General features: G+C 36.4%; 1 protein-coding gene across 2 annotated transcripts in view; it reads left to right on the top strand.

Annotated features, from left to right (window-relative positions):
* The window catches only part of GABRB2 (gamma-aminobutyric acid type A receptor subunit beta2), a 245,582-nt gene that overhangs the window by 124,626 nt on the left and 97,785 nt on the right, over positions 1-23,171 (top strand). For both annotated transcript variants that reach the window (XM_077138088.1, XM_077138087.1), the window contains exon 5: positions 1,783-1,865. In XM_077138088.1, coding sequence (XP_076994203.1) covers positions 1,783-1,865 — 83 coding nt within the window. The remainder of the gene's footprint in view (positions 1-1,782; positions 1,866-23,171) is intronic.

Raw genomic sequence — 23,171 nt, 5'->3', positions numbered from 1 at the left:
TGCCACTTTGGGCGGGCTGCTTGGGGAGAGCTTCTCAGAGGAGGTGATATTTGAGCCGTAAGATGAGATTGGTCAGGTCTCTCTGATGATAAGAAGGCCCCATGCTCTAGGCGGAGAGAATGAATGCAAAGACTAATAAATAGTGGCTGAGGATGTGTTATGATAGGATACTGAAAAGGACAGAATGGGGAAGGTTATTCAGGGTGTAGCAAGCCATAGGTAAGACTTTAGATTTTATTGGAAGAGCTACTAAAAGTTGTAAGCAGAAGAGTGATATAATCTGATTAATGTTCTAAGAAGATCCCTTTGGCTGCTGTCGGGAAAATGGGTATTGGAGAGAAAAACCCAGAGGCCGGGAGGCCCAGGAGTAGGCTAGTGCAGTAATGTGGGGGTGCAGAGGGGGAGGAACTTGCAGAGTTGCCGTGGAGATGGGAAGGAGTTGAGGCAGAGCAGCCAGCAGGACTTTGGGAGGGAAAGAAAGGAATCTGGATTCAAGGATGAATGTCAGCCTACGAGTCTCACTTATTAAAAAAAGAAAAAGAAAATTGAACAGAGCATGAACTTTAATGGAACAGCAATTACACTAAAGAGGCAAGAGCTACTTACAATATTAAATTAATCACTTATTTGCATCCTTCAGTTGACAGGTTAGACTTTCACCCCTAACTGAGGAATTACATAGACTCATCCTCTTGGGTTGCTAATCTAGGCTGGACCCAAGGCCTGCTATGGTGCCCTTCACAGTAGGGTAAGCAAAATTTGGCGAAATTAAACATTGCTAAAGGAAGTTAAACATTAATTAACTATATTAGAGTCTTTACATAAATATTGTATTAATTCTTACCCTGCTCTGTTAAATAAATTATTATTATTATGACTAATAATGTCACTGTTTTACAGCCAGAAAAAGTAACGTTGACTACCTTTGACCCGAGATATAATTACTGAGGCATAGAGTTGGAATTCATACATAGGTTTGCTGTATTCTCAAGCGGTGTTATTTTATGACCCTCCTCTGCCTCACAGGTCAGGAAACGTAATGATAAATCATTGGAGATTGTGTTTTTTGGCTCATTCTAGTAGGTCTTAAATAAAAATATTAGTGAAAACTGTGACAGAAAAACATAAGAACAATTTAAGATGACATATTCATTTCTCCCTAATGATAATAGTGAAGGTGCCAAGGGATTTAATGAAACACCCTGCCAGCCCTTAGGTGGAACCTCTAACATGTCATAAGAATATCAGATTACTCAGGATAAATCAAATCCATTGATATGTATTAAAGCACTTGTAAAGTAGTATACCGTAATGTATAGAAAGGTAAAACCTGATGAAGCAAAGCTAGAATTATCTAAAATTAGATTTGGGGGTCTTGAGGATAAAGTAGATGTGGCAGGAAGAAGAAGACTTACTCAGTGGTTCTCAATTGCTTGGATGCTTATGAAATGAAGATTTCTGGGTCCCCCTATCTCAAAACGTTCTGGAGCATGGGAACTGCCTGCTTAACAAGCCAAAAGGTAAATTGAGTACAGGTGATTAACAGATCACACTTTTGAGAAGTATTGATTTAGCCTAATATCTTTTTTTTTTTTTTTACAAATCAGCATGAGAGTCATACAGGAAAATGAATATCTAAAGTCATATCACTCTTTTTCATTAGTGTTTGGGCCAAGTCACAGTCTTCTAGAGCCCCAGATTTGTCTTCTTTGATAGTTGGATTTAATTTTTCCAACTCCAGCCATGGTCCTGCTAACAGCACATATTCTGTTTGTCTTCTAGAATCACAACCACAGCTGCCTGCATGATGGACCTCAGGCGGTACCCACTGGATGAACAAAACTGCACCTTGGAAATTGAAAGCTGTAAGTCTTTTTGAGAATTGAGCTAGACATCTGAGCAAGCTTGTCTTAAATAGACAGAGGCCTCCTATCCTGGCTCATGTTCAGACCAAAAGTCCTGCAAAGTTTCTGCTAATCCGCTAAGTCTTGTAGAGAGAGACAGCCACAACATCTTCTCACAGCGCTGTTGCCACTCTCGTAGTCCCTTCCTTAAATCCCTGGGAGAGATGTTCAAGGGGAGAAATCATCTAGCAATCAATAGAAGAAGCTAAGAGCCTGGAAGGAGGCTCAAGGGCTCTTCTAGGCAGTTAAAATATGAAACTGATGCCAGTACTTAAGGCAGACTTGGGAAAATAGATGAAAGTGCCAGGACGTCACCTAGTTGTCTTTGCCTCTAATAAACTTAGTCTCTTTGAAATTGCAAAACAAATATGGCTTTCCAGATTAGTTAAAATAATTCATAGACTGTGGATTAGTGAGATCCTCCATCCCCTCCCCATCCCGGGACTATTAACCAGTGTCTAAAAGTTCTTTCCATTGTCTTGCTAAAGGCCATGTGTTCAGCAAGCTGTATGTGTCTCTGTGTGTGTATCTGTGTGTGTGTGCGAGTCCTTTCTGCATCTTATGATGACCTATCTTGTGGTGGTATTCCTTTTCTAAGATAGGGTGTGTCTGCTTTCTTGATGACTCAGTCACCTGCCTGTGTGGTGGGCTAAAATGTTGATTTCATAACCCATCTCAGTTTCAAAGGTCACACAGGGAGACAGTTTGAAGCGGAATAAAATTCTGAATCTCATTTCTCCTTAAGTTCTTTGCAGTATTTTCATACCTCAACCCACCAAGCAGTTGACTGAGATTTTATATCTAGCCTCTAGTAGCTGGACTGCTGTAAAGATACCCTCAGCCTTTGTGAGGAGCTCAGACTAGCTGTGGCAAGCAGCACAACTCTAGATCACTCTCTGAGCCAAAAATAGGGCATTTATGACACACTGAGGGTATTCTTCCTGTTTCAAAAGATAGTTTCTGGGGACAATTAAATTTGCATGCATTTTTAAGAACCTGATTTCATACTGGTATTTCTACATCTTCATTATTGTCACAATTTTTTTTCCTTCTGAAACATTTTAATAAAATGTATCTATAGGATTTTGATGATTATTTTAAGTAAATAGCTTTGGAGGAATTTTGCATTTTCTTTACTTCTGTTACTGGTTAGAGTGCATAATGTTCTTCAGAGTCCAAATTATTTTATTTTTTTCAAAATGTTGATGTAAGGATATTTTGGGGGAAAAGAGTATGTTGCTGTGTACTGTTCAGGAAATTTTTTAGCAAGAGCATTTGTCATGGCAGAATTGACTAGAATTTTAAGTAATCATAATTGTTACCAGACAAAGACAGTGAATTCTTTTGCCCAATGTGCTCAAATGACCAATTCCTGAGACACCAGGATTTCAAAGAAAGAAAAGGTTTATTACTAGGCACGTAGCAGGAGAGCAGATGGCCCATTGCTCCAAAATCTGCCTCTCCAAACTGAATAATTCTGATAGTTTCATAGAATCAAAAGATGGCCAGGTTTTAGGATAATGAGCACAGTGGCCCCAGATGATGTGATGAGAGGTGCTCTTATTAGTGAGCATGTGCAGATTGATTACGTGCTTAATCACAGAACATATGGAAGAAAATGGTGGCCTTAATATGATGATGGGCATGATTTTTAGTATTATAATGAGATATAGGTGACTTGTAGGTTAAAAGTCTAAGCTACTGCACACGTCAATGGACTCATTTTGGTTACATCCAGTCTTGGTTATCAAGATAACTTTGGACTTGAAGAGGTGGGTTAGTTCTGGACTGACCCAAGACCCTTCATTATAAACATTAGAGGCTGTCTTTGGTGATCACAAGACTCAGGTACAAGTGAAGGTTAGACACAAGACTTTTGCAATCACAAGGTAAAGGTTATACAATCATTGTCAGAGATCAAGGCAAATATATTACAATTTAGAAATTTTAATATTAGGAATATATATATGATGATTCAAAACTCTCCCTTATATCTTAATTTCTTGGGTACATAACTATATATAGATGGTGTTTTTCACGGTTGTATTTCATTTGAACCCTGTACAAGCTTCTCGGGTAGATGTTTTTATTTTAAAGACCTGACACATATAAACAGAACAACATCTAAATGTTTTATGTTATTAAATTAAAAGTGAATTGTATTAACTAATAAATTATATTAATAATGATTAATTCAATTATGGATTTAATTGCAATCCAAATTTTAAGATGAATATTTTTAAAGTAAATAATAATTTCTTAGGATTTTAGAATTTTTACATTTTAGAAGGGGATTTTATATATCACATTTCAATTCATAGTTATCCTGTGAAATGAGGCCTGTAGATATTATCATTCCTGCCTTTACAACTGGGGAAACAGCCTCAAAGTGATGAGGTGATTTGCCTACTCTTCTGCAGTGAGTGACACAGCAAGCCTGCGCTAATATGGTACTTGATAATTTGATTTATCTTAGAAAAGTCAATGATTTGGGAGAGAGCAGATTAGCAAGAAAACTCCCCATTTAAAAAGCCAGAAGATAGTCTTCCTTTGGAGGAAATTGGTGCTTTTTCATATTTAGCTAAACAACACATCATTGATACAGAGAATGAAATAGGTCATATTAATAATATACGTGAGATCCAGGCACTGTTATTATAAGTAGTTGACTAAGCAGATTGAAATGATTTTAGAATTCTTTCTCTTATTCAACTAGCTACCCAATAGATGATTGACATCCCACCTATTCATCCATTCCTTTCTGATAAGCAAACTCTAGATTTATTCATTCTCATTGTCCTCCCCTTCACCTCTTCCCTCCTCTCTCCTTCCCTCCCTTCTCTCCTCTTTCTCAAATGCAAATGCTGCTAATAAAAACACTGTGATGTCATTAACATCTGGCCACTCTTAATCAAGAATTTGGACATTGCCTCAATTTTCAGAGAGAAAAATATAACTTGATTCTTGTATCCTGAGGTGGGAGAATGTCAGGATTACGTTCATTGTTTCTTCATTCAATTATTGAGTCATTCCAAAATTAAATACTTGTTGGGCACCAGTTTTTGTCGGGAATTGTGATAAGCTCTAGAAACATCAAACTAGAGCCAAACTAGACAATATCCCTGCTCTCTTTTATTATGATGAAGGAGATAGGTGTTATTTTAATACCTAGGTATTATTTAATAAATTTTAATAATTTTAATAAATAATTTTATTTAAAGAAAATTTAAATTGCTATGGTAAAAACTGCTGCCAAACTGAAGTATGTAGTTCTGTAAGACCTTAACGAAATAATGATTCTCCAAGATCAGTATGGGCTATGATTACTTCATAACTTTTCTTAAATTTGGAAAGCTGGAGATGTTTGAAAGGGATTAAAGTGATTTGTGGAACTAAATGGACGCTGAAAATATTTATCAGTATGCAGACCATAAAACTTAATTGGCAAAATAAAAAGAAGAAATACATACTCAGAGTGTTCCCAATCCTTTTATTAATCTAAGTGCTCCTTATTATCTGTGTGGTCAAAGGGAACACATTATTAATATTTTGTTTATATAGCATGTATATATATATATACACATAAACATATATCGATATACTGTTTTATATATACATATACATATGTGTGTATATGAATGTATGTATATATACATATATGTATAAAATCTTCCCTGTATATTTCAGTGCACATTTCAATACAGGTTGGAAAAGAGACTCTGGATTACTTGCCTGTTTTTTTCTAGGCAAACATCACCCCCATAGCACCAATTAAAATTATGCCCTAGCCTATTTTATACAGTGCTTTTTTTTTTTATTTGTTAGTCTTAAAAATAATCTTGCTATTTAAGAAGAAGCTGAATTCAAATAAAATAGCAAATAGCCAGGTGAGCCAATGCTTTGACAATCTGATGCTGCCCTGTATAACTGGAGACTGTCAGGACAAGTCAAGAATATCTCCCTTTAAAATATATATATTTTTTAGTATATTCCAATATATATACTAAGTATATTCCAGTGAAAATGGCAAGTAGTGAAATGAAGGGGGTTTATTACATATCTTTGGGAGTGGGCTACTCTATGAGATTCTAAGGAACTCAGTTGTCAAATACCTATACCAGCTACCCGTCCCCACCAAGTTTGTCTACCCCCAGATAAGGCTGCCTCTCACAGTCTTCATCCCTAGTTCTGGGTTCCGCACCTGGGGCGTGTGACTGCTTGTCAGAAAGGCAGTGTTTATTTCTCTTAGCTGAACCCACCGACAGACTGCTCAAGTTATTATCAAGCCAAAGTTTTGTGTTTGTTCGTTTTTTTCTTCCCTTATTTGTCTCTGTATTTTTAGTTCAGCCTGTCTGGATGATCTGGCCAGCATCTTAGATAATAAGATTGGTGCACCCATTCTCAGAGTCAGGGTTTCAGTGCATCTTAATCTTAGTGAAATTCATGATGAATTAGTTAGGGGGGTGTAGTTTTCTCAGTAGCATTTTCATAGGCAACTTCATAGGGCCATGCCAAATGTCTACTGAGCCAGTCAGGTCTTTCTAAGATTCCAAAACAAACAGTCCTACCACGGCCCGTTGTGACTGCATTAGAAACCAGGTCTTGCTGGCCTCTCATTGTTACTGAGTAGCTGTGTGGCATTGGGAAAACCACTCTACCTAGCTGAGTGTCTGTTTCCTCATCAATAAAATAAGAATAATAAAAACTACTGCATGAGTTATTCTGAGGAGTAAATGAAATAATATAGATGAAGAACCTAGCACATTGCTCAGTACATGGTAGATATCTAATAAAGAGTGACAATAACAATGATTACTACTATTAGAACTCTAGTTATAGTATTTTAAAAAGTCCCATGTTACCGCAGATTTTCCCTAATTATGAGGTCTTATAAATCCAGCCACAGATCTATGGCATTGCATCGCCCTTCTCTTCTTATATAGCTTTATTGTGGCCCTGGTTTTTATACCCCAAGTCTCGTTATCTATAATACTGTTTTCTTCATAGAGTGCCTCAGCCAAATGTGCCAGTAGTATAAAATGCAAAGTAATTTCTTTTACTTCAGCCAAAGGGAAAAGAATTAACTGTTAGTTCAGAACCAGAGGGAGATTTAAAAGTGCTTTGACATCTGTATTTGGAGCAAATAAAAGAATAGTTAATTTATAAAGAGAACCCATGCATGGCTTTGTTAACATTCAAACTAACTAAGAAAGACAATCACCGCCTGCTGATCATATTAAGCCTCTATGGTTGATGTAACAAAGGTCCCTGAGAGTGTGTGAAAACATTTACAGGCATTTCTTCTTCCTAGAAGAATTTCTTCTTCCATGGTTTAGGGAAGCAGAAACTACAAATTGTGCTTGCCATCATCCTATTGAATTCCAATAGAGATATTATATAAAAACAAAGTGCTGTCGGGGTGTTGATGGAATAAAGGCTCTATTTTCTTTATTCAACAATTTCACCCTAACTCATCCTTATTGTGGAGGTCAGTACAGAGTAAAACATTTAAGCAGCTTGAGATATTGCATCCAATATTACTATGGCAAAGGCTTAATATATTTGGGGGCCAGGTCATGCTATGTACTGGCCAATATTTCAGTAGATATGCATATAGTATTTTTTAAAACTTAGAGAAAAGAAGAATGTACTGTGTGTCCTCTGCCCCCAAGGCAAAAATCAGCTAGAATCAATAGAATCAAACTATCTGTAACAGAGGAAGTAGTGCTCAGATAGGGCTCTGGACAGTGTGGTATAGTAGATATGAGGACAGGCTGTGACTGCAGGTAGACCGGTCTAGTCCATGTTCCTCAAGCTGACTGAACAGGTTACTTAGCTCCTTCAAGCTATGATTTCTTAACTGTGCAATACGGTGATACCTCACACGTAATGAGAGAATCTGGATATAGATCTTAGCACATTGTTTGGAACTGAATTTTCCATAAATGGCAGCTGGTATCATTACGGCATCATCATTTATCTTAATCAAGTTATACCTGGAATATTGTGCTCAGAGTCACTACATTTCATGAGGTAGTTTTATGTAATAACGTGACAATGTGAATGGTTCACAAACCCTGGAATATGAAGAACCGGTACAATAAATCGAGGGGTATTTACAGTGAGAAAAAGGAATGGACTTTTGGGGGCAAGTGTTATTTATATGGGGTAGGTATTTCAAATAACTTAAGAATTTACTCTTAAGGAAAGAGAAAAGACTACGTCTGTCCTAAAGACAAACATAAACTAATGCTAAAAAATTCCCAAAGGCAACTTGGGGCTGAAATTTTCTTTTTTAAAAATCATCACCATTTCAGCTGATGAAAACTCAAATAGGCTGCTGGATGCTTTAAGACCATCTCCTGAGAAGGAAGAATTCTTGCATTGGGCAAGTGATGAAATTAGAGGATTTCTAAGTAGCTGTGAGTTGGTGGTTACTTGACACCAGCAAAACTATTTGAGATTTCAGTCAGTCAAGCAGTCAAGCAGTTTTGAGCAGTCAGTCCTCAAAAAAAAAAAGCAGTTTATGTGAGGATTCAGAGCACATGTGCACATAACCTCTGTAAGCAGCTACTTAAGAAATGATGGAAATCACATCCTTGACAAGATTTAAATTAGAATGGCGTATATGTTTTACTGGTGGTCTGTTGTCATTTAGCTAGCTATCTTTCTTTTTTCAGATTTTCCGAATAGGAACATATCTTATGTGTCTGTGAGGAATAAGGCAAATTTTCTGTTTCTAAATACTCTAAACCACTTTGAGCCTTTTGGTCTCCTGAAAACTTTAAGAATCATCGCAGCAGAAGAGAGTATATGTGTGCATGTGTGTGTATATGTGTGCTTGTGTGGGAGGGGTGTTAAATAATAAAACCACCAAGTATTTTTGGTGATCCTTGAATTATTTCAAATAAAAATAATTCTTTCAAAATCCGATGAAACTTAGTTGTAATTACTTCTTGTGGGAAAGGCTAATAGCATTGAAAATGCTTCATAGTGTTATTGCATACATACTAATTTAATTTGCATCGGTGTCCTATTTTGATATTTTCTTGAGTTTAACTATTATGGTGTAGGTGAGGTATTTGTCTACTCATCCTTGGTGTGTAGAGATATTTTGTTGAAAACGAGACCTTAGTTTGACATTTATTAGTTCCTATAGTCCATAAATAAGTACCAGCTTGTATATTTAGAGGCTTGGGTATCTCACGCAGATATTACTTGTGACCTTGATGTATTCCTTTCAGTTCTTCCATCATTAGAAAGTAATGACTTGAATATAACAGTTCATTTTAATGTTGAGAATAAAGAATCATAATGGTGGAGTCTTTCAATCTAAGGTGTTTTTTTTTTTAAGTGAAGTGTTTTTTTCCCCAGTAAAGAGAAGCTTATTTTTTATTTACGTTTCTTTCTATAGTCTCAATTTTCTCCTTCTGGAATTTCCCATAGGTAGCTCTTGAGTCTCCTACATCTATGTGCCATGTCTCTGAATTAAACTTTTATCTTTTATTTATTTTATTCTAAAGACATTATTTTTATTACATATTTTACTTTTGGCAATCATGTCTTCAATATCTAGGAACTCTTCCTTCCTTAATTTTTGGTTACTCATTTTCCATAGTACCTTGTTCTAGTATGGATGAAATGCCCTTTTGGTTTTAAGGCTATAGATTTAAGTTATTTTACATATTCTTTCCTCTGTTCTCCATATTTCTGTTTCTTGTTTGATGCTGTTTATGTGTGTTTATCTCGGTCCTTATCATTCATGCTGATGGTTGGCCTGAAGTGTCTGCTGACCTTTGTAGACAGTTCATCTTTTTAAGTAAAGGACCAGGTTAGCCAATACAAATAGCTAATATGAGTTGAATGATTTTGATGTGAGTTTCTTTAGTACTGTTATTCTTCACTGAATTGAGTGGGTCAGGAGGAGAACTGGACATCCTGATAACACAGCCTCTGTCTTTATTTAGGGGCCTGGGCCAGGATCAGGAAAGCAAATTGGGGACCCGAACACTTTCATCTGAGACATAAAGACTTTCAATTATTCCACTCTTTGACTCCTAGGAGGAACTGCTGGAACTGTAATATTCTTTTCCCTTATTTGTAGAGATGTCCAAGGCTATCTTGGGCTCTGTCCTGATTTTCTCTTTAGCCAAATAAGCTGAAATAAACTCCTAACCAAATACATAAGATAAATTCAGAGAAGCTGAATTGTTATAATTGCTGTGTTTATGATGATGTACACATCAGGTTTCACAAAGTGGTCTCCAACCTTCACTAAAAATGCTAAGCAAACCACAAATGTGACATTTTCACTTAATTAGGATCAAGTACAAAATGAAGCTCAGCCAAGAAGAGACAGTTTTTATAGGAGGAAGGCACTGCAAATAACTTTAAAGTCTGTTGACAGCATTTTCCAGAAAACGTGCCCATTTAAACTTCTAGGGTAAAGGTTTTGCAGTATTACATCTTAACACTTAGTTTACATGTTTAGTTGACATTAATTGCCACTTATAGGTTACATGGACAACATTTTTCTAACATGAAATGGATGGATTACAGGCAAATGAAATAAATACTCAAAACACATTAGAAATTTTATGCATTATAACAATTGTGAGTAAGCCTTTGAACAGATATGGTAGCAATGCAGAATACCTATCTGATCAGATGTCAGACTCTGTCAACCATTTTTCTACTTCTGAAAACCATCAATTATAAGATTCATCATGACATTAATAAGAGTAATAAAATCCCATATTGAGTAAACTCATCTACTGTTAGCTATATCTTAATTTTAAAATTACAAAAATGTGAAAGGAACCTAAGGCGCATAGAAGACAAATAGTATAGTTATTTTCTTATTTACAAAGGAAATCTTATTTTCTTATTCATAAGCAGACAAACCAAAAAGGAAGCACATTGCACATTGGTATCTAACACTCTTAAGTGAAATTCTGCCTGCTTGGTTTATTTCTCTCAACACAGTTGGGCTGTTTCTGAGATGGTGTGTAAAGTGAAGCAGTTTATGAAGCACATTTATGTATCATAGTAACTGCTCAACCCGTAGTTGAGTTGGGTAGTGTGTGGAGAAACCGTATTATCCTGGCAGTGATCAAGACTTCCACATAGAATTTTAGTTACAGAGAGTTTGAAGAGAAATCTTTTGGCAGTAGGCACAATCTCCTTTTAGAGGTCTGCTCTACTGATTCAAAGGACATCAACATAAATACTAGGCAAAACCAGGTAAGTTGAACCTACTGCCTTACACCCCTCACGTGCACCAAGTTCACTTGGTAACTGAATGAATCCTGACTGAGAGCTACTCGCCCCTTAATAAGCACAGCTCTGAATTCAGGACTGTGTTGACACAGTGGCCCACGATGCAGCTTACAACTCAAAGATAAGCCACAAGCAATGACAAGAAAACTGACTCACATTATGGCTCCCTGTAGGTGAAGCGTTTTGTAAAGACTAAATGAATTCCTAAGACCCTCAGGACACTGAGTATTTCTGAGGTTCTGCTCAGAAACCCATCTTGTGTATCTTTATCTTTGCAGCGTTGATGGCCACCTTCATTTATTTCTAATGCTAGTTTTTCTCTGGCATGGAAATTGTCCATTAAATCTAAAAATGTTTAGGTCCCTCTGTATGACATCAGTTTCTCCATGGCAAATCCTGTGGAGGGGGTAGGCAAGGGTGGTAGGAGTACAAACTTGCTTACTTAGTTTTCCTTTTGGCCAAGGAAAGGTGTTAGCAATGCTGTCATCTTGTAAAAAATGGTCTCCTTTCATCTAAGCCTCATTTTATACTTGATCCTAATTAAGTGAAAATGTCACATATGTAGCTTGCTTAGCATTCTCAGTGAAGGCTGGAGAGTACTTCCCGAAACCTGATGTGAACATCGTAAAGCAAAGGCGTCTATACACCCATAGAACTTCCCTGAAGCATTTCCAAAGACTCCTGCCATTTTTGTTTGATAGCTGCAGCCCAGTGAACTAAAACCCTATCCTGAGCCTGGTTCCTCATATTACCACTTGAAGGCATTTTTCTTCCAAGTAGGCATTCATTAACACAAATCAGTTTTTGCAAATCAGTCATCTTTCTTCATAAAAACTTCCAGAATCTACCACGATCCCTGCTTCTACCTCTGTTGTCGCCTGCACTATGATTGTTATATTATTGTTATTATGAGCAGCAGCATCATTGCCTATATAACTACTATTCATTATTGCTTACTTTGTGCAAGACCTTGTGCTGTGCATAGACAGACATGAGCTCACCTAATCCTCCCCTGTGGCAGATACTAATATTATTTCAACCAGACAGACGAAGTTGTGTAAGTCACATAAAGCCACACAGGTTAGCAAGAGAAGGTATTGGTAAAGTTGAGTTGAAGAAAACAGAATCCACAGTAACTAGTTGAAGCAGAAAGGGACTATTTGTCTTCAAAAGTCTTGAAAGGACGAAAGAAAGACTCTAGCCTAGGTGTTTAAACAAGACTCTTAAAGTCACAGCCCAGCCCTGTATTGCCAAGACAGCTCCTGCCCCTCCAGGATATTAGAATCTCCTACTAGATCAGACGGCCACTGTACTAGCTGCCAGATCCAAACCACCACACCTCTCATGTAGTCTGCTGTAACACAATGCATGTTTTGTCCCGTGACTCTCTCTCTACTCAGCTCAGTTCCGAATTTGTGTCTCCAGAAAGTGCATTTGATCAATCTAACCTGAATCACATTGGGAACACTAGACAAAAGTGAGTCTGGGAAATGCATCTTTTAGGGAGTCACTACACAAAATCAAGCAGACTGGCCAAGCCGGGATGTGAACCCAGGTCTGCCTGATTTTAGAGCCCATGTGTTTGGCCATTGTGCATATCCTTTCTTTGCTTATATCACTGACATAGGATTAACATATTCTTCTTCATATTAGAAATAATTTATCTTTAATTGTTCTGTACCTATCTTATCCTCCCTGTAGAACTGTATGCATTTAGTGGACATTTGCTATTTTCTTTGTACTCCCCATATTTGAACAACTTTATGAGACAGTGCCCACAGCCCATTACAGTAACTGAATAAGCCAGACGCTCATTTTTTCAGCCTCCTTTGCAACTTGTACATAAGAACAAGGTACCATCAATCATTTAACTTTAAATTGGTGCCATAAGAACCAGCATATGTGGAAAAGCGCAGCCTACTGAGAAGAATAGTAGCTGTGGCAGTCGCTTTGTTGCATTCCCAGAGGCAGCTGCTGCAGTGGATTGTTAAGAGTATTCTGTGGCACACACCCGTGTTCTCTACAATGAAAACTATAGCTTATCTTCCCAAGGCGAGGCAGCACTCGCCTTGCTATATGACTGTAGACATTGTTCTTGATTACACAGCTTCCATGCCAGGGTTACTAGATTTCTATAAGCTATTCGTTATCAGCTTAATAAATATCTTTTCTGTTTAACTCAGCCCAACTCAGTTTCTGTTAGTCTACTACCTGGGACCTTGACTGCTATGTCTCTCAAAGGAAGGGTTTTTGTCTTGGATTGTCTTTTATCTGCCACAGAGCTTTGGCAGATAATCAAGAAATTCTTCATGAATTTAATTCATTTATTCCACTGAAGTTGACTCTAGATCTGGTCCTCCCCAAACAAAATAGCAGGATACCTCAATGTATATTTTCTGCATTTCACCATATATATAACCATGTATATTACTATCCCTGTCTTGTTGCCAAATGTCAAGCCATTTGACAGCTACCTTAGCATCTCTCTTTAGTATAAAGGAAATCGATCTGGGAAATTTGTTAATGAAAATATTAGAATCTTTATGTGAGTTGTCTGATGGCCATATTTACCCTCTTTCTTTCTCTTTCTCTCTCTCTCTCTCTCATACACACACACAGAAACAGTAACTATCTGTTACTGTCATTGTGTCATTTTATTATACCTACTGTGCAGTGAGTTGATACAGTACATTGTAGGAAGATAGGCCTAGGGCACATCAGAAACTTTCAGCAAATGATCCCTTTATTATTTGTATGGTATAAAGAGTCCATAAAGGGCAAATATTCTCTCTGTTACATGCCCAAAACAAAGTCTGCAAGAACAGGACAAGAAGTCTCATCATGGCTGGTCTCCTCGACTGGCCAAAACTACTCCGGGTCAAGGTCGATAGGTGGCAGTCTGCACACCCCACTTCACAATGGAGAAGAGGGACAAGACCCATATGGTTGGATCTGATTTGACCCATATGGTTGACTATGGTTTTTATCCACCTCCGGGGAGAAGGGACCCTGCCACTCAGAATTCTTATTCTCAAAATCTCCTGGGGCTGCTTGTTCCTGGTTTCTGGGCTTAAAGTCTGGAGAGGTCTTTTCATTAGACTTGACGTCTCACCCAGGTGGTGGAATGTCACAGAATAGAAAAGGAGATGGGAGCAGCAGAAGGCTCCTGGACCATGGCTGCTTAACATGTTTTTCTGGCTTCCCCAGTGAAGGAGGCTGGGGTAAATGAGGCGAGTGATGGCTTCCCTAAGTACAACCCATGTGATATAGATGAGGCAGTGAAGATCACAGAGCTCATGAGTTATGGGATCAGAATTCAGTCCCAGACAGTCTGCTCCCAAGCATCATTCTTTTAATACACATACCATGCTACATCCACTTTCAAAGTATACCAGGAAGGATGATGCTTAAGTCAAATGAACACAAATGGTGGAAATGGGCATGACATTGTTAAGCTATTTTAAGATAGGAAGTTTCTCTAGTCCCTTTCATGCCCCATTATTAAGGGAAGTTTTTGAACTCTGAATGTATGAGTATCCTAGTATCATAAAGTTCATAAATCTTAAATCATTGCTAGCCACATTGCTTATCTAATTTTTTTTTGATAAAAGGAAGTAAAAAAAAAAGATTAATTTCTCACTAAAGTAAAGTCACTCTTACTGTTAGATTAATTGATTTCAGATGCCCCTTTAGAAATACCTATTATGGTTATATATTGTGAAGCATTTTGTTTGTATTTAAACCTCTGACATAAAGCATTACCTCAGTTAAAACTTATTCAAATTCACTGCCAAATGGTAAAAGTTAGTGGACAGGAATGAGAAAAATACATTCAGGATAAGCTGTCTTGAGATGAATAATTGTAACTGTTTTGAATTATAATTGGAGCAGAATTACTTAATATATGAACAGAAGACAAGCCAGAATTATAGATTACTTATGTGTGCTGAAAAAAATGTTATTTGGATATATATATCTAATTCCACTCATCTGGTTAGTCCATTTTCTCCGTAAGTAAAGGCCATGCTGACTAGCTACAGGTCTGTAATTGTGAAGATACTATTAGCAAAATATTCCTTATGGATTAATTTTAAAAGACCCCTTTATGATTTAAAGGAGTATATTCTATGTAACATTAACCAATGCTAACATTTGCAATGACAGTTTGTACTGGGACTTTATTTAAGCCCTCAACACTGAGCATCTCATTTCATCCTCGCAACAGGTAGTTGGATGAGTAAAATGTCTTCCCTACTTTACTGATGCGGAAGCTAAGCTTTAAGAATTTAGATCATATATCTGGAAAGGGTGAGATTGGAATCCTAATCCCAAAAGTCTAGTAATTTAACCATGCTGATTGAATTAATTCATTTAGTTAATTAAAACAACACAGCCTTGAGAATAAAACTTTAAACTGTAGCTGATGTTTAATTTAACATGAATTTAGGGAAACCTTACTGGGTTTTGGAAACCATGCAAAGAATCAAGAGAAATGGGGTCAAAATGACTTTCAGGATGCCAAAGAAGGATCAAAACTGGGATTGAGCTTCTCATTTTAACCATCTATCTCTTCTGGGGAATCTGAGACTATGAGAACAATTTATCAGATTTTCCAAGAAGAAAAAGGCAGATAATCTGCTCTATTGACTATTGCCAAATTGGAGATGAATGGCAATTATGGAGGAATGAGAAAACTTGAGTTCTTCCAGTCACTTTGCCCTACTATATTAGTCTCAATGAACCATGATACAGGTGCTACACCAGGAAGAATGGATGGAGTTTGCTTGGAAACCATGTGATCTTCTATTTCCTTATATGACTAGTATAAATTGTTACTTTTCTAGTCCTATTTTTTTTCTTTATTAGAAAAGTTTTCTGGGTTTACAGAATGATAGGGAATAAAACACAGGATTCCAATATACCACCCTGTTAGTAACACCTTTCATTGACATGGAACATTTGTTACAATTGATGATATCACATTTTTATCATTGTACTTTTAACCATAGTCCATGGTTTAGCTTAGGATTCACTGTTCGTGTAGTGCAATTCCGAGCGTTAGAAAAAGAAAAAAAATGTTCTGTCACCGTATAGACGCTCTGACATTTCCCCTTTAAATTACATTCAGTTATACATTGCAGTGCTGTTAATTATGTTCACAGTGTCATATTACTATAACCACCATCCACTATCAAAACATTTCCTTCGTTCCAAATAAGAGCCCTGCATGTATAAAGCCTCAACTTCCCATTCCCTATCCCCACTGCATCCCCAGGTAACCCATGTTTTTAGATTCTAGTTCTATGAGTTTGCTTATTCTAATTGTTTCACATCAGGAAGTTCATACAATATTTGCCCTTTTTCGTTTAGCTTATTTGACTCAACATGATGTCTTCAAAGTCCAACCATTTTGTCACTACATCAGGATTTCATTCCTTTTTATGGCTGAATAATATTCCATTGTATGTATAACCAAATTTTGTTTATCCATTCATTGGGTGATAGACACTTGGATTGCTTCTGATTTTGACAATTTGTGAATAATACCCCTATAAATATTGGTGTGCTAATTTGTGTTCAAGTCCCTGCTGTCAATTCTCTTGGATACATATGTAGTAGTAGGATAGCCAGGGCATATGATAATTTTATACTTAGTTTTCTGAGAGACCACCAGACTGTCTTCCATAGTGACTGCACTGTTATACATTGCCACCAGCAATAAATGGGTGTTCCTATTTCTTAAAATCCTCTCAAACACTTTTTATTGTCCATCTTTTTAAATAGCAGCAATTCCAAGGTGTGAGGAATGGTGTCACATTGTGGTTTGAATATGCGTTTCCCTGACAGCTAGTGAAGTTGGGTATGTTTTAATGTGCCTTGTGGCCATTTGCATATCTTCTTTGGAAAGATGTCCATTCACGTTTTTTGCTTATTTTTTAATTTTTAATTTGTTGTTAAGTTGAAGGATTTCTTTATATATTCTGGATATTAATCCTTTATCAGATACATGATTTTGAAATATTTTCTCCTGTTGTTTAGCTTGTCATTTTACTTTTGTCATTAATTCCTCTGAGGAATAAAAGATTAAGTCTCATTTATCTATTTTTTTCTTTTGTTGCTTATGCTTTGAGTGTAAAGTCTAAAAAATAATTGCTTAACATAAGGTCCTGAAGATGCTTCCCTGCATTTTCTTCTAGTCGAGAATTCTCGCTCTTATATTAAGGTCTTTGATCCATTCTGGGTTGCTTTTGTATATGAGGTGAGGGCTTTTGTATGTGATGTGAGGTAGGTGTTCTCATTCCTTTTATTTTAACAAATGGAAAATCCAGTTTTCCCCACATCATTTGTTGAAGAGCCCATTCTTTCTCAATTGAGTGCCTTTTGTCTTTGTCAGAAGTTAGTTGGCCATAAATGTGAGAGTGAATTTCTGAACTCTCATTCTATTCCATTGGTCTCTATGTCTGTCCTTGTACCAGTATGAGGCTGTTTTGATTTCTGTGGCTTTGTAATAAGTTTTATGATTGTGAAGTATAAGTCCTCCAACTTCATTCTTCTTTGTCAAGAGGTCTTTAGCAATTCGGGGTCCCTTGCACTTACATATAAATTTGATGATTGGGTCTTCTGTTTCCACAAATAAAGTTGTTGGAGTTCTGATTGGAATTGTATTGAACCTGTAAAATTCTTTGGGTGGGATTGCCATCTTAACACTATTTAGTCTTTCAGTTCATGAACATGAAGTTCCCTTCCATTTATTTAGGTTTTCTTTTATTTCTTTTAGCAATGCTCTATAGTTTTCTTGTATGAGCTCTTTCCATCCTCAATTAAGGTTATTCCTAGACATTTGATACTTTTAGTTGTAATTGTGAATGGATTTTTTTCTTCATTTCTTCCAATTTTTCATTGTTTGTGTATTGAAACACTACTGATATTTGGGTGTTGATCTTGTACCTGGCCATTTTGATGAATTCATTTATTAGCTCTAAGAGCTTTGTTGTTGATTTTTTTGAGATTTTCTGTACACAGAGCATATCATCTGCAAAGAGGGAAATTTTTACTTCTTCCTTTCCAATTTAGGTGCCTTTCATTTTTTTTTTTCTTGTCTAATTTTCTTGGCTAGAAATTCCAAGTGGAATTTCTAATCTTGACAGTGGACATCCTTGTCTTGACCCTGATCTTAGAGGGAAAGCTTTCAGTCTTTCAACATTAAGTGGAATGTATTATGTGAGCTTTCCATGTATGCCCTTTATCATGTTGAGGGAATTTTCTTCTATTCCTAATATTCTGAGTGCTTTTATCAAGAAGCAGTGTTGGATTTTTCAAATACCATTTCTGTAAATGAGATATCAACTGCTTTTTCTTCCAGCATTGTATTAATGTGGTGTATTACATTAATTGATTTGTTTATGTTGAACCCACCTTGTATACAAGAGATAAGTCCAACTAGATCATGATGTATAATTATTTTACCATGATGTTGGATTCAATTTGCTAGTATTTTGTTGAAGATTTTTGCATCTATATTCTCATAAGAGTTTTCTTTTTTTATGGTATCTTTATCTGCCTTCCCTCTAAGATAATTTAGGCCTCATAGAATGAATTAGGGAATATTTCCTCCCCTTCAAATTTGTTGAAGAGTTTGAACAGATTTGGAGTTAAGTCCTCTGGAAATGTTTGATTGAATTTCCTGTGAAATTATCTGGACAACAGAGTCTGTTGTTTAATTTCCACATATTTGTGAATTTTTCATTTCCCCATTTACTTTTTTTGGGAGATTTTTAAATATTGTTTCACTCTCTTTACTAGTAATTGATTTATTGAGATCTTCTGTTTCTTCTTAAGTCACTTTAGGTAGTTTGAGTCTCTAAGAATTTGTCCATTTCACCCAACTTGTCCAATTTAACATAATACTGCAGTTCGCAGTACCCTCTTATAGTCCTTTTGCTTTCAGCAGGTACAATAATAATGGTCCCCTTTTCCTTTTTTTATTTTCATTATCTATATCCTCTTTTTTTGTTATCAGTCTAGACAAAGCTGGTCAATTTTATTGATCTTTTCAAGAAAACAACTTTCAGTTTCATTGATTCTATTTTTTCTTTTTTCTATTTCATGTATCTGTGCTCTAATCTTTGAAATTTACTTTTTTCTGCTCACTTTGGGGTTATTTTACTCTTCTTTTCTAGTCCTTCCAGTTTTGCATTTAGGTCTCTGATTTGAAATCTTTTTCCTTTTTTAATGTGAGAGTTTAGGGCTATAAATTTCCCTTTTAGCATTGCCCTCACCGGCTTCAATAATTTGGCAAGTTCTATTTTCATTTTCATTCACCTTGAAGTGTTTCCTGATTTTAGTTCTGATTTTCTCTCTAACTCATTGCTTGTATAAGAGTCTGTTGTTTAACTTCCACATATTTTTGAACTTTTCATTTTTCCCTTGCTGTTGATTTCTAGCTTCATTCTTTTGTGACCAGAGAATATATATTGTATGATTTCAATATTTATGAATTTATTGAGACTTGTTTTATGATATAACATATGGTAAATCCTGGAGAATGATCCATATGCTCTCAAGAAGAAGGTGCGTTCTGTTTTTATTGGGTTGCAGTATTGTCTGTTACATGTAGTCAGTTTAGAGAATCATTCAAGTCTTGTATTTCTTTATTGACCCTCTGACTAGATATTCTACCCATTATTGAAATCCCCTACTATTAACATAGAATGATCAATTTTTCCCTGCAAATTTGTCACTATTTTCTTCTGATATTTTGGGGTTCTACCTTTAGGTTCATATGTATTTAAAACTGTTACATCTTCTTGTTGAATTGTCCTTTTTATCAGTAAATAATTACCATCTTTGTCCCATGTAAATATTTGTGACTTATTTTTATCTGATATTAGTATAGCTACCCCAGTTGTCTTTTGGTTACTGCTTGTATGGGATATAAATATGTTTCCTGCCCCCCCCACTTTCACTTTCAGTCTACTTTTATCTTTGAATTTAAGGTGTGTCTTTTGCGGATAGCACATAGATGGATCAGGCCATGTCATCCAATCTGTCAGTCTCTGCCTTTTTATTAGAAAGCTTAACCAATTTACATTTAAAGTCACTTGATAATAAGACTTTTTTCTGTCATTTGCTATTTTGCTTTCTGTGCTTTATATCTTTATTGTCACTTACTCCCAATAATGTATACTTTTATAGTTATCTTTGTGTATGTGTTGTACCATACTGAATGTCTTCTCATTTTATCTAGATATGTTTTTCATGTATTTCTCTTATGGTTACTACGAAGTTAAATTTGACATCCTAAATACATAGCAGTCATATCTGGTTTGATACCAAGTTTGATAAAAACTTAATTTCAATAGCATGCACATGTACTTTTCCTATATCCAACCTCCCCATTTTTACCATGAAAAATATTGCCACTTTTATCTTTGTACATTATATGTACAAAACCTAGATTTAGCATTACTTTTTATGCATTTGTAGTTTAGCTCCTGTAGCAATTAAGAACTGGACAAATGAAAAATGCATTACCGTAATACTGGAACATATAATTATACAAATGATTAACTTTGCTACAGGTCTTTATTTCTTTGAACCACTGTCTAACAGTCTTTCCTTTCAGTCTGAACAACTCACTTTAGCATTGTTTGTAGGGTAGTTCCACCGGTAATGAACTCCTTCAGCTTTTGTTTTTCTGAGAATGTCTTAATTTCTCCTTCATTTTTCAAAATCTCACTGGGTAGATAGTCTTGTCTGGCAATTGTTCTCTTTTAGCACTTTAAATATTTCTCTCCACTGCTTCTTGCCTCAGTGGTTTATGATGAAAAATAGACAGTCAGTCTAATTATGATTCCCTTGTTCATAACATGTTGCTTTTCTCTTGCAGCATTTAGAACTCTCTCCTTGTTCTTTGCATTCAATAGTATGATTTGTATATGGTGGGGTGCGTGGTTTTCCATGTTTATCTTATTTGGTATTCTCTGGCCTTCTTGGATGTGCATCTTCACATCTTTTGCTACAATTGGGAAATTCTCTGTCATTGATTTGAATATTCTTTCTGCCCTTTCTGTCTTTCATCTCCTTCTGGGAACCCTAAAATACATATATCTGTATGCTTAATGGTGTCTGAAAGGTGCTTTAGGCTATTCTCCCTTTTAATATTTCTTTTTCCCTTCTACTCTTCAGCACGACACATTTCAAGTATCATCTTCAAGTTCACTGTTTTTCTTCCAACTCCAAACTCTTCTTGAAACTCTCCTGGAATTTTTCATTTTAGTTATTGTGGTCTTCAACTTCAGTAGTTTTGTTTGATTCCTTTTTAAAATTTCTCTCTCTTTACTAAGAATCTCAGATTGCTTATTTATTGTTTTCCTGAGCATTTTCTTTCATCTTCTTGAGTATTTTTAAGATAATTTTTTAAAAGACTTTGCTCAGATGTCCACATTCAGTTCTTCTTCATTGGCACTTTCTGGACTTTTATCCTTCTTTGGGATGGACTATCATTTTCCGGGTCTTTGTTTGTCTGTCCTCTTTTTTGCCCACTGTATATCTTAATATTTTTAAATGTTTACTCTCATATTTATTCCCTGAGATGTCTGTTCTTCATAATGTATACGCTGGTGATAAGACAGAGATTTTCTTGAGCATCAACCCTTCTTTCAGGAAGGTCTACCGAAGACTAATGTGCTGTGCAGGATTTTCCCTGTCTTTCTGGGCCTCTGTATTGTCCTTCGCTTTTGCTTTTTCATCATTTTGGATTTCTTCTGTTTACAGGAGTTTGGTTGTCCCCAGTGTTTTCCAAGGGACAGCCCTCCTTTCTCATTGTTTGATGCCAACAAGCCTTTGTCCAAGACTGTCTGCCTCTATAGGTTCTCAGACTCTTTTCTTTGTCTCAAGCTGCTCTTGCCTGGAGGGCAAATTCTGGGAGGAGGTTCATGACAGATAGGACTTTCCCAAGTCATCCTTTTTCCAGCTGAAACTGGGCCACCCACCCAGGGAGCACAGATCATCTCCAAAATACAGCGTGGAAGGGATCAGGAAAAACCCACAAGAGCTTCTCCAGTGGCTCCCTAAAGCTAAGCTTTCCTGGCCTGCCTAGCAAATGCAACCCTTCTGATAATTGTTTCCCAAATTCTTGTGGAAGCACTGCATCATGAAGTCTCCATGGTCTCTTTCCCTCTCTGGGGTTGGTTGAAATGATAACTGCTCTCAGAACCGGGCCACAGCAATCTGAAGTCACTAATCAAAAACCATGATCAGTGAGATCTAGACCTAATTTTTGGCTCATTCTTGGAAGGGCTGTACATTTGATTTAATGCTCTGCCACTACCATAGTGTAATTCTTAATGACTTTTGAACAAAGCATCCATATTTTAATTTTGCCCTGAAAAGTATGCCAGTAGTCCTGTTCTCAACCCCTCTGCAGTAGTCTTGAGCTGCTGCATTTTCAGCAAAAAGCTTGACATGGGATTTGAGCTAGAAAGTGTCCCCAATATGAGAACATAGACTGTGATTCAGTCTCATCTTACAGCAACAGCTAATGAACCATCTATGCATGTTGCTTCTATTGCTTTGATGATTCCCTATTGTTTCTTGCTTTTTAAACTTCGGAAGTGCAGTTTTCCATTATCTCTTGTTCATACTTGTAGCCAAGTTCTGGGTCAGTCATTTATGTTTCTAACTGGAGAAGTAATGAACATGTGTATTTACCTCTTGCGTATACAAAGAAAGAGAAAGAGACATTTCTTAATATGCTATCTTGGTTTACTCTCTGAGCATGATTCTTAATGCTAGAATTATATAATTGTTGTTGACTCTGATGTATTTTCTATGCACTACGAGAATTTAGAATATGTATTTTAAATAGAACAGCACCTTATTCTACCTTGTGAAACTATCTCACATTCGGCTTACTCTTACTTCCACTACCCCGACCCAGGAGGATATCTGAGTGACTGAAGAAACTGAATAGAAGTTATTTTACTA

Source organism: Tamandua tetradactyla, chromosome 20 (assembly GCF_023851605.1).
Source record: "Tamandua tetradactyla isolate mTamTet1 chromosome 20, mTamTet1.pri, whole genome shotgun sequence".
Classification (NCBI taxonomy): domain Eukaryota; kingdom Metazoa; phylum Chordata; class Mammalia; order Pilosa; family Myrmecophagidae; genus Tamandua; species Tamandua tetradactyla.
Note: the sequence above shows the minus strand (reverse complement) of the source record. Positions and strands in the feature narration are given on the sequence as shown.